This window comes from Erythrolamprus reginae, chromosome 3 (genome assembly GCF_031021105.1).
Source record: "Erythrolamprus reginae isolate rEryReg1 chromosome 3, rEryReg1.hap1, whole genome shotgun sequence".
Classification (NCBI taxonomy): Eukaryota; Metazoa; Chordata; class Lepidosauria; order Squamata; family Dipsadidae; genus Erythrolamprus; species Erythrolamprus reginae.
In genome coordinates, this window is record NC_091952.1 from 216,787,750 (window position 1) to 216,800,661 (window position 12,912).

General features: G+C 37.4%; 1 protein-coding gene across 7 annotated transcripts in view; it reads right to left on the reverse strand.

Annotated features, from left to right (window-relative positions):
- EYA1 (EYA transcriptional coactivator and phosphatase 1) overlaps positions 1-12,912 on the reverse strand; it is an 89,890-nt gene that overhangs the window by 39,950 nt on the left and 37,028 nt on the right. For all 7 annotated transcript variants that reach the window (XM_070747923.1, XM_070747924.1, XM_070747925.1 and 4 more), the window contains 2 exons: positions 9,558-9,694; positions 8,764-8,847 (listed from right to left, as the gene is read on the reverse strand). In XM_070747923.1, coding sequence (XP_070604024.1) covers positions 8,764-8,847; positions 9,558-9,694 — 221 coding nt within the window. The remainder of the gene's footprint in view (positions 1-8,763; positions 8,848-9,557; positions 9,695-12,912) is intronic.

Below are 12,912 nucleotides of genomic sequence, written 5' to 3' on the forward strand. Positions count from 1 at the left end.
CATATTTTATGTAATAGGCCCTAAGATACAGTAATTTCAAGGCCTCTTGTTTGGAACTATGCAAGTGGCACAGATTGTTAATCCTCTACATGCAACTTCCTGAAGCTGCGTAGAGTCATTTCTACACGAGATGGGTGGCACATCAATCAATCAAGCAAGTGAATATTTTTTGTTCAAATTATCCCTTTTTTTCCTAATATGTAATACATTTATATATACATAAATAAGAATGTTCACCTATGGAAGGAACAATTTAATTCTTACTGGAAAAAGAATTGAAGATATAATATTTTATTACATCTGAAGATAAAGAAACCAAAAGCAAAAGTTGAAGGGAACTGTACTTTTATTTTCTTTGATTAATCTCAGTGAATTCAGTGAGAAAACAAAAAAGATATTACATTATATTAAATATTACACATCAGTCCTTCCAGGATTTTTTAACATTCCAATTTAAATGAATTACTGCCCAATCCATATTAGGATTCTATATAGAGAGATACAGACTAATATTTCACTGTAGTCTCTTTTCTAAAAGAAAAAAATCATCAGCCATTGAGCATTCTTGACTTTTAAATAAGGGTGCAGGGGTGACCTGCATTTAATTTAAATCTTCCAGTTGACTATGGATATATTAATTCATCATCCCAAAATGGGAAATAAAATAAAGGAGGAAAAAGAAGAGGAAGAAGAAAGCAACCGAAAGCAAATGTCATCTCTGCAAAGTAGCTGAAGAAAGAATAGACCACCTATTTAGTTGCTGCAAGATCATTCAGACTGATTTAAAAACAATGGCATGACAAAGTAGCAACAATGGTACATTAGGATATCTGGAAGAAATAACACTTGCCTACAAGCAGAATTGGTGTGGCCACAAAACAGGCATGATAATAGAAAATGAAAAAAACTAAAGCGCTGTGGGGTTTAGAATTCAAACAGACAAGTCTCCCCCACATAACACTCCAGACTTAATAGCTGTCAATAAGAAAGGCAAAAAAGTTTTGATAGTGCATGTGAGAAAGAAATAGATAAAATCATAAAAAACAAAGACCTACAAATAGAAGTACAGTGTTCCCTCGATTTTTGCGGGTTCGAACTTCGCGAAACGTCTATACCACGGTTTTTCAAAAATATTAATTAAAAAATACTTCGCAGTTTTTTCCCCCATGCCACGGTTTTTCCTGCCCGATGATGTCATATGTCATTGCCAAACTTTCGTCTGCCTTTAAAAAATTTTTTTTTAATAAACTTAATAAATAAACATGGTGAGTAATAATCTAAATGGTTGCTAAGGGAATGGGAAATTGTAATTTAGGGGTTTAAAGTGCTAAGGGAAGGCTTGGGATACTGTTCATAGCCAAAAATAGTGTATTTACTTCCACATCTCTACTTCGCGGAAATTCAAATTTCGCGGGCGGTCTTGGAACGCATTCCCCGCGAAAATCGAGGGAACACTATAGAAAGAAAGTACTGAATGACTATGTGAGAAATCACAACACAATAACAATAATAATTTTCCCCATGGATACCGATTATCATAGGGATGGAGTTTTGATACTCTGTTATTAGTGTATTTAATCAGAAGAGTCATTCAGGCCAGAGATGTCTCAAACAAAAGCCTGACTATGAGTATCCATCAAACCATTAACCATAGTAAGTAAATAGAAAATGAATCGTGTGCCAGATTCAATGACCTGAACAGTCTTTGCCTGGTTCAGCAGGGACTCCATCAGGTGTTAAGAGTATCTGGATAACCATTGACAGGTAGACAGCAGACTCAGGATGCCTGGGCAGCCAGAGCTTAGTCTTGTAGGATCACTGGAAGAATCACCACCACAAAAAAGGCAACAATATACTTTGATTCAAAAACCAAGCCATTATGGCCTATTATAAGTTGGAACCAACAATATGAAGATACAGTACTTAAAGAGAGTGTTTTATGATCTTATGGGACCACACAATAGTTGTCCAGGGCTACAAGATTTAGAACAAGTAATAACAAAATAACTAGTAGTACAGGTCAGCACTGTAACAGTCGAACAACCAGTAGCAAGACCAAGACTGCCCACACAAGAAAGTAGTGCCCCACCCCCAATTTTGGGGCAGCTATACTGAAAGATGAGAATAAGATGCTTGCAAGGATCAAAATCACACCTATCGAACAAACCAATCAGCCTGTCTTTAGTATAGCAGATATAGTTACAAAAAATTGAGTACCAAAATTAAAAAACTAAAATTAAACATATTCAATCCCAAAATGAAGATAAGATTGGAGACCAAGATAAAGAAATTAAGATCAGATGCAAATAATTTAAAGAACATGAAAGAGTTAAGTGAGGTAAAGTTGAAATGCTAGCTATTCATAGGCTATACAGTGATCCCCCGTTTATTGCGTCCCCAACCATTGCGAACAGGGTACTTCGCTATTTTTCAACCCGGAAGTCAAAATACCATCTACGCATGCGTGTATGGGCACGCATGCGTAGATGGCAACCGGGAGATCAGCTGCTGGGCGGCTTCCCTGAGTCTTCCCCCTCTTGCTGGCGTCAGCGAGGAGTTTCCCCACCGCCCACGCAAACTCCTCGCTGCCGCCCGCCCTTCGCCCGCCCACGCCGTTCATTCTCGCCGCTTTTGAGCTGAGTCCGGGAGCGAATTCGCTCCCGGACTCAGCTCAAAAGCGCCGATAGCAAGCGGCAAGGAACGGCTTGTCTCGGCGCTTTCGAGCTGAGTCCGGTCAGCTCGAAAGCGCCGAGACAAGCCGTTCCTTGCCGCTTGCTATCGGCGGTTTTGAGCTGAGTCCGGAAGCGAATTCGCTTCCGGACTCAGCTCAAAAGCGCCGATAGCAAGCGGCAAGGAACGGCTTGTCTCGGCGCTTTCGAGCTGAGTCCGGTCAGCTCGAAAGCGCCGAGACAAGCCGTTCCTTGCCGCTTGCTATCGGCGGTTTTGAGCTGAGTCCGGAAGCGAATTCGCTTCCGGACTCAGCTCAAAACCGCCGATAGCAAGCGGCAAGGAACGGCTTGTCTCGGCGCTTTCAAGCTGAGTCCGGTCAGCTCTAAAGCGCCGAGACAAGCCGTTCCTTGCCGCTTGCTATCGGCGGTTTTGAGCTGAGTCCGGAAGCGAATTCGCTTCCGGACTCAGCTCAAAACCGCCGATAGCAAGCGGCAAGGAACGGCTTGTCTCGGCGCTTTCGAGCTGAGTCCGGTCAAAAGCGCCGAGAGCCAGCGCCCCCCGGACCCCCAACCCGGGTTTGGGGGGCTGCTAGGAAGCCCTCCATGCCGGCGGCAAACAGCCGCCCCGCCCCCAATCTTCGGCTCCTCGCTAGCGCTGTGGGAGTAAAAACACCATCTGCACATGCGCAGATGGTGTTTTTACTTCCGCAGCGCTACTTCGCGAAAACCCGCTCGTTGCGGGGGGTCCTGGAACGGAACCCTCGCAATGAGCGGGGGTCTACTGTATTGCAAGTAGCTTTTTTTACACAATGAGATCATTAAATACAGGTAATCATTATTTTAAAGTTCTATTATATTATTTTACTTATAATTTAAACTTTGAAAATTATATTTAAATAAAATGGAAAAGCAATCTACGTAAATTCCTATTTGTAGGCTTTCAAGAGATAACTAATTCATCTACTTAAATGCTAGACACAAACAGGTTTACACAAATTGAGAAGAGAAATCTTATATTCAGAACCTCTGAGTCCAATGAATAAAGCTTGTAGTTCCTAGAAGTCTTCTCTAAATCTAAATTTCTTTCTCTAAGCTTCGCGGCACACCTGACCATGTCTCGCGGCACACTAGTGTGCCACGGCACACTGGTTGAAAAACACTGGTCTACACGATTACCATTAATTCAATTACCTTCATTTCTCCCATATTCAAAGTGACAGAACCCTATTATTATGATTAATATCAGTTTTCTACTAAAGATTCTCATATACATTCAACTGGAACAAAACTTTTATCTTCACTATATTTAGAGTCGATTATGTTTTAACTCTCGACATATTGGAGATAAAATCTCTTTGTTCACTGTCTATAGGATAAGTATTCTGACAGAGAATCTAAATATTAAATAGCGAAACATTGTTTTAAATATTGTATACTTCAACACTATTCAACACAGTAGTGGCATAGACTGATATAAAATAATGGAAAACTACTCTAAATCTTTGTTATTTTAATTCATTTCTGAATAATTATTGCAAAATTAAATCTTTGAAAAGTGCAACGAACCATTTAAAGAAGTACCATTTATAAACATAAAAGGCATATTTATTAGGATTTATTACCACCCATATTAGCACGTTATCTTAAAATTCCTTGCTCCCTTTGTTTTCTGATGAAATAGGAGTTGAAAAACAGGAAAGTTCAGGTTTTTTTTCCCTGCCTCAGCTTATTTTCTAGTTAGCTCAAAAGTCAGAATTGAATACTTCTATGAACAAAGTTGGACTTTCCCTATCTTTTTATGTAACATGTTATGACATATATCTCTTACAATTAAATAAATAAAAAATAACTTCATATTAACACTACAAAACTTCAAATGATGAGGTGTTGAACCATAAGTACTGCTACACAAATTATCAGAATTTTAGCTAAGCTCCCTAGTCTTCTTTTAATGTTTTTCTGTGCAGTGATTTCCTACCTCTTTTTTGATCTGAAATCAATTTAATTTCCATTTAATTTAAACTGGCAAACAATTAGTTTTCTCCTTGAAAAATTAAACATCAGTATTTGACAATGAGAACAGGAAAGAGTCAATACATAAACTTGACTTCCATATACAGAATGCCAATATATAACTTGATGTTATATTTTTGATTATTTCATTTGTTGTACTTTCCAATTCTTGTTCCATGTTTTGCAGGAACAATTTGGGCTTCAAAGAATCAGTTGTCAGGCAGGAGGACATGTCCACATCCCAGCTGGTAGTTCACTAATAAATAGTAAACCAATAGCCACAAACGTCCAGAAGGCATCACTGCATATATTCAAAGAACACATCCCACTACTTCTATACTTTCTTTTCAGCATAATATCTACACAGATGTTATATTCAAGGTAGTTCTCACAGAAAACTGTTTTTCAACAGCATTAAAATTGTATACTTTATTTCTGAGAAAATATAACAATTCTATCCTCTAGGACTTTTACTGTTATCATGATTAGTGTGAAAAATGATTAAATGAGTCTCACAAACAACCCTTTGTTCATGTCCATATCAATAATTACATCCAATGTTATGCAAGTAGCTTTCTGTTAATATAGACCTGCTACTCCAAAAGTTTTTCTCTGTGATCCCCTCATTCAAGGTTATTGCATTCTACATGGGGCAACCTTTAAAGAACGTTCAGAGACTGCAGCTGTTCAAAATGTGGCCAAGCGAGCCATCTTGGGTGTATCAAGATACACCCATATATCACTACCACTTTGTTAGCTGCATTGGTTACTGATTGGTTTCCGAACACAGTTAAAAGTGTTGGTTATTACCTATAAAGCCCTACATGGCTTAGGACCAGATTACTTACGGGACAATCTCCTGCCTCACACATCCCAGCGGCCAGTCAGATCCCACAGAGTCAGCCTTCTCCAGGTTCCATCAGCCAAGAAATGTTGCCTGGTGAGGCTTAGGGGAAGGGCCTTCTCTGTGGCAGCTACAGTCCTTTGGAATCAATTCCGCACGGCCCCCACCCTTCTGTCCTTTTGAAAGTTCTAAAAACACATCTTTGCCAGCAGGCCTGAGGCCGTTGAACATTGAAAGATGGTCTCGGAGGTATTCTGGTCCGATGCCATGTAGGACTTTATAGGTCATTACCAACACTTTGAATTGTGACTGGAAACTGATCGGCAGTCAGTGCAAGCCACAGAGTGTTGGAGAAACGTGGGCGAACCTAGGAGTGTTGGAGAAACGTGGTCGAACCTATGATGGTCTTGGAATGGGTGCTTTATGGTATATAGAGTACTTCTAGATGCTGTAAAATATTGCACTTCCCTCAAAATATAGTCAGAAGACTACACTTTGAATACTTGGCAACCTGTTCACAACTGGTTGACAAATGCCCTTATCATTGCAGCATCAAACAGTCCATGATCACTGTTTGCACATTTCATAACCATTTTCTGACAATCACAGTCAATGGAGAAGCCTGCAGTAAAATTGCATATTTTGGTCATGTGATGAATCAATCACTGTGACACACACTGACAGAGCTTCTGGTCCCAGCTGTTAGTTAGGTGAAAAGTATCTATAATAGGTACAACCACCAGCCTTAAAATTGACAATCATAATACTGAAACAGAAGATGGCTTCTGCCTTTTAGGATCAACTATCAATAGGGTGAGGGGGGGGGGGGAACCAGCATTTAAGAAATATGCAAATTAACACTTGGTAGAAGCAATGAAGGTGTAGAAAAAGATATTCAGAAGTTCTGATAGGTGCATATAGGTCAGAATCATGTAGACAAATTTTCTCTGTGCCACTCTATGGGAGTGAAAGTTAGACAGAGAGCACCTTTACTTTTGAAATATGGTGTTAAAAAAGTCTCCTGTGAACTCTATAGATAGTCAAAATGAACATCTGGGTCAAAGAAGAAATCAATCTAAAGTTCTAACCAGAGGTACAAACAGCCATCCTCTAATTATTCTGCTTGGACAACTTATGGACTTGGACTTAGCACTCTGAAGAAGGCTTTAATGTTGAGAATCATAAAATCATGGCGCCAAAGGGACCTTGGAGATCTTCTAGTCCAACTCTCTGCTCATCCTCCTTAACCAACTCCCACCCTTTTTTCTTGTCCTGCTCGCAGGTGATTTGGAGAATAAGATGATTTGCTCTCATTCTGATAGCCATTCAAATAGACAATTTAGCCATTTCACTCCTAATCCTTCTCTTTGTTAGGCTCCACATATCTAATTCCCTTAACTAGATATAGATACAGAGGGGGGGGAGGAGGAGGAGGAGGAGGAGGAAGAGGGACAGTGTGTAAATTCAGTGGCAATGGCGATAAATGCACTTTTCGATTAAATTTTATTAGAAAATCAGGTTAGGGAGTGGTTGTCATGGAAAAAATCTAGCTATTTGGTCACCAAACTTGATGTCACATAATCCATTCATTAAGGAAATATTTTTTCATATCATAACTGTTCTGCCGGCGTGTCTCAACCGCCCGTAATTACAAGGTAATTAGTCCAGGAAGACACACACCACACAATAAAAGGAAAACCCAAAAGTTTTTATAAACAGAAAAACAGAAACAGCTCCCTTTTTAAATGTCAAAGGGATTTTCTGATACACACAAGGCACAGGTTAAATGCAGTACAATTGCTCACCCAATAACTGGGAAATTGAGTCCAATTTTAAAGTCCAGAGAGTCCACACACACACAATCCTGCACAGAAAAAACCACGATCTTGACAAAACAATGAATCAGATAAACTGCCATGAGCCTAAAACACCAGGCTGCATCACTCTACACATGCGTGGATGTGTCATTAATTCTTGTTCAGAATCCAGGGATGATACAGATGACTGATCTCCTCCTGGACTGTCTGCCAAACTCCCCTCTTCCCTGTCACTCACGCCTCCTTGGTCAGAGGAAACTTCGTCGGCAGATTCTACTGGGAGCAAAACAGGCCTGCGGCATGTAGATGTCTCCCCCACATCCACCTCCACATTCCTTAGGGCAGGAGCTGGGCCAGAGCTAACCACAACAATAACCCTGTACCATGTAACCAATTTACTTTATTTAATAGCAAGATTTATTTTTCATTGCAGTCACATTGTATTAGTTTGTGATATCTCCGGAGAGGGGCGACATACAAGTCTAATAAATGAAATACTAATAAAAAGCATATAATACTGAGAGGCATATATAAAAAATTATTTATGTAATTCCCATAGAATATTTTATTTGGGTTTAGTATTAAAAAACTGTAACTGAATATTTTTATCCATATCATAAGTTGGATTTACTTCATTTTAAATTCTAACATTATAAATTTAATTTAATAATTTTGTACCTTTTTTCTTTCATGCAGTGGAAAAATTGACATTTTATATATTTAGAAATATGCTATTTTTTTGAAGAGTGGCAACATTTTTTCATCCAGAATTCAGTAGGGAATTCATACACCAGTAATAAAGAAAATACCAATAGTTTTAAATATTCATAATTTCTGATTATGTCAATATGAGGACAAGTTGCACCATGGATTCCTAGTATATTGTTATAGAGACACTACAACTTAAATACAAATATATATTTACTTGTTTGAAAAGCCATGTAAGTTTATAAATGACTTTACTTTTACAATTATTTGTTAAAAGTTTTCTGAATTCACTATTTAGCTTCTGATGACTACAAGGAAACATTTGCATTGATTATTTATTTACAGTATGGATGCTTCCAGGGTGTTATTTCTTTTCAGATTTCCAGATGCTCTTCAGAGTTGATCATTTACTTTCAATATCTTCATAAGAACTGAAACCCCAATGACAATTATTTTTTATTTCAATTTTAGCTTCAATAATTCATCCTATTATGATATTGAGTTTTAACTTTTTTCTATAGTTTGATTCTGCATGCACACATATATAAATGTTGTATTTCGTAGAGGGGCGGCATACAAATCTAATAAAGTATTATTATTATTATTATTATTATTATTATTATTATTATTATTATTATTATTAATATTATTAATATTATTATTATTATTATTATTATTATTATTATTATTATTATTATTATTTCATACTTACTCTCCCATATCTGTTAGCATACGATCCTGTGAGAAGTGAATGGAAAATGATGATCGTCTCATCCAAATCCCAAATGAAAACTCTCTGTAAAAATAAAATCAAAAATATTTACACCTGTCATGCTTTATAAAGTTGGTAAGTATAGTAGACTTACTTAAAATAATTGTTCTGAAAGTTGTACTTATTATAAACTTATCTATTTTTATTCAATTTCAGACTAATGTCCATACTAATATAATGTCAACAATGATGACATATTGCAAAATTTGTCAAGCAAGAAAGTGGATGGTTGCTTATTAAAGCAGCTATATCTTTTTCATGCTTTCAAAGTTTTAAAAATAATTTAGGGACATGCTATGCTCATATTCCTCTGTTTTTCAAAATATATCTTCCAAATCATTTTTGAAATAAACATAGCCTTAGTCCATACATATACTGTATCTGTCAAATGGAAAATACATTCTTCTTCATTAATTGTTTGTTGTATCCATAAACAACTTACTAGAATTGCAATTTAGTTATTTCTTTTGAAAATGTAACATTCGAGATTTGGAACATGAACAGTCATGGAAAAAATGTAACTTTTAGTTTGAGAAAGAAACAACAGGAGTTCATCTAGAAATGAATAATAGAAGAAAACTCACTTGTAAAAATAAATATGTTGCTAAGTGTTGTTTCATCTAATTTTCAATAGTTTTCATCAATTCAGCTTTTCTTTTCTTACCAACTCTTCCTAATGCTTCTGAAAAGGATGAATCAATATACAAATATAATAGCTGTTTCATATCTAGTACCTCAAGGTCAGAGTCGGGTGGTGGTGAAGGATTGTTATTCCTTCTGCCTCGGCCACGTGATTTGCCATCTGAGCTGCGACGCAACCGATCTGCCTCTGAATCTTTAACTGGTGTTGTAGGAATTGTACTGTACTCTGCTGGAAAAGAGAAGAGAAAATTGCTCATATTTTAATTCAATTGTAGCTTTCTGAATTTCATTATTTTAAGTAGAGTATAGATTTAGCTAATTCAATTATCTTGTGTTCATGGTAGAATTCATTGTGGGTTAATATTAGCATATCTGGAAGAGATTTTTCTATTCTTATCTGCAACCATCAAGACACAATGGTTCATTTTTTGTCTATTATCAAATGCTTACTGCCTCAAAAAAAAAGTTTCCAATTTTTAAGAACTCAAAATATGTCCCATCTAAAATTAAGAATGCCTAAATTTCAGTGATATCAATTAAGTATACTTTTTTGTTCCCCATGTTTTAAATATTATCATAAAAACTTTTACTTTAAGTTGAGTTATTGAAGAATCTGGTGCTTAAATTGGTATGGCAATTTTTATAATGACAAAAAATAAATTTTGAGAGTTCGTTGGAGAGATTTATTGAAGAGTTCTGATTGTAATTTTTTCCTGGGGGGAAAAAATCATGAAGTGATATTTTTCAGTAGCCAAAAGAACTGTCCTTTGTACAAAATAAGTTTGGGACAGAATTTGGTTTCAGTACTTATCAAAATAAGCACATGTGTGCTTAATTTTACATTCTTACTCATGGTTAAGTCCATGATTAATTTTAACTATATTATAGGGTTAATGAAAATAATATGAATTAAAATTCCCATGGAGATTTTTCAGGAAGGTCAGAGTTCATAATATGATAGACTTACAAAAATAGTTTCAGTTTACCTTTGTATAATTAATTCAATTTCTTCAAGAAATTATATTATGTTATGTTATGTTATGTTATGTTATGTTATATTATATTATATTATATTATATTATATTATAATATTAGCCGGGGCGGCGCAGCAGGTAGAGTGCTATATTACAGCCTACTGAAGCTGACTGTAGATCTGTAGGTCAGCGGTTCAAATCTCATCACCGGCTCAAGGTGGACTCAGCCTTCCATCCTTCCAAGGTTGGTAAAATGAGGACCCGGATTGTGGGAGCAATATGCTGGCTCTGTTAAAAAGTGCTATTGCTAACGTGTTGTAAGCCGGCCTAAGTCTAAGGAGAAGGGCGGCATAAAAATTGAAAAAATAAATAAACATTCCTTATATAATGTTTCCCAGGAAGCCATGAGTTCTTTACTATAAGGGCCCTTCCTCAATCTATTGTATTTGCAATCTAAATTCAATCTATGTTGAAGTAACAATATTTTCCTTTGGGAAGAGGAGATGAAAGTCTCTCAGGGTTTAATGACAATTTTCAGGTGAATACTAGAGTGCTTGTTCATTTGTAAGCATTGGTATCTAAAGAGGTAAGCCAAAAACAGCTACTTGATAATAAGAGAAGAATACTAGCTCACGTATTCACAAATTTAATTCAGTTTAATGCATGAAACTCTTATCTGAATATGCCAACTTTTACTTCTGCAATGTCTCTAATCTAATCACACACAAGCACTTTCAGCCACTAAAATCAATGAAATGAATTTTCAAACATTTCCTTCTCCCCGTTGCCAGTCAGAACAAAATTTCTTCAGAGAGATATAACCTCTTCAGAGAGATATAAGCATAATAAAACTGGGAATAGAGAAACAAGGTATTCAACACATTGAACTTTCTATAGACAAGTTGTTTTGGAATTGAACCTTAGGTGCCTGTTACTGTTGGTACTATCTTTGATTTAGTACATAGAACAAAGAATAATAAGGTTGGAGGACTTCTAGTTCAATCCCCTTGCTATAGCCTTCTACGAGGGTCGTCCAGAAAGTAATGCATCACATTTTTTTCTCAGCCTATAGTAATGTACAAATGCGAAACTTTATATTACTTGAATTGTCAGGAGTGTGTGTGTAAATTTTGTGTTTCTTCAGACAGATAGCGTAGCTGCAGAACTGTTTCGAAATGGCATCTGTAAGTTACAAGCAATGTGTCATCACTGAATTTCTGAATGAGCCAGGGTGGCGCAGCAGGTAGAGTGCTGTACTTCAGGCCACTGAAGCTGACTGTAGATCTGAAGGTCAGCGGTTCAAATCTCATCACCGGCTCAAGGTTGACTCAGCCTTCCATCCTTCCGAGGTGGGTAAAATGAGGACCCGGATTGTGGGGGCAATATGCTGGCTTTGTTAAAAAGTGCTATTGCTAACATGTTGTAAGCCGCCCTGAGTCTAAGAAGGGCGGCATAAAAATCGAATAAATAAATAAATAAAATAAATAAATTTCTCACTGCAGAGAAGGAAACTGTTTGGAACATTCACAAATGTTTGTGTACAGTTTATGGAGAATCTGCAGTTGACAAAGTATGATTAGTCGCTGGGCACAGAGAGTGAGGCCATTAGAAGATGGTTCGGCAGAGCTCCAGGATTTGTAGCATTCAGGGAGCCAGCTATAGATGCCACACCTGACAAGACGCAGCTTGCTGATGTGTTCATTCGCGAGGACCAACGCATAATGACTCAGAAGTTGGCGCTGAAGCTGTCAATCAGCAAAGGAAGTGTGGATGCAATCATCTTTTCTCTTGATTACTCAAAAGTGTCTGCATGATGAGTTCCATGCTGTCTTACGGTGGACCACAAATCTCTCACAAAAAACATTTCTTCTGGGCTGCTGATACATTTTGAAGCTGAAGGGGAAGCGTTCTTGTCCAGGATTGTGACAGGTGATAAAACCTGGATTCACCATTTTGAGCCCGAAACAAAACAACAGTTGATGGAATGGCGTCACTCTCAATCTCCACAGAAGAAAAAATTCAACGCAACTGCTTACTCTTAGCCAGTAAGGTCATGATCACTGTGTTGTGGGACTGTGAGGATATCATACTCATTGATGTGATGCCAAGAGACAGCACGATTAATTCTGAAGCTTATGTGAAGACATTAACCAAACTCAAGAAGCATTTCCAGTGACTTCAACGCCATAACAACCCAGGTGAATGTTTGATTCAACGTGATAACGTTCGGCCTCACACAAGTTTGAGGACTTTGGAACACATCACTAAACAGGGTTGCACAGTGTTAGCCCAATCCACCCTACAGCCCTGACCTAGCTTCCTCAGATTTCCACTTGTTTGGGCCATTAAAGGATGCCATTCGTGGAACACATTTTGAGGATGAAGAAGAAGTGATTCGCACTGTGAGGAAATGGCTTTCTGACCAGAACAAGGTGTGGTACTGACAGGGAATACACGCCCTTGTGTCTCGCTG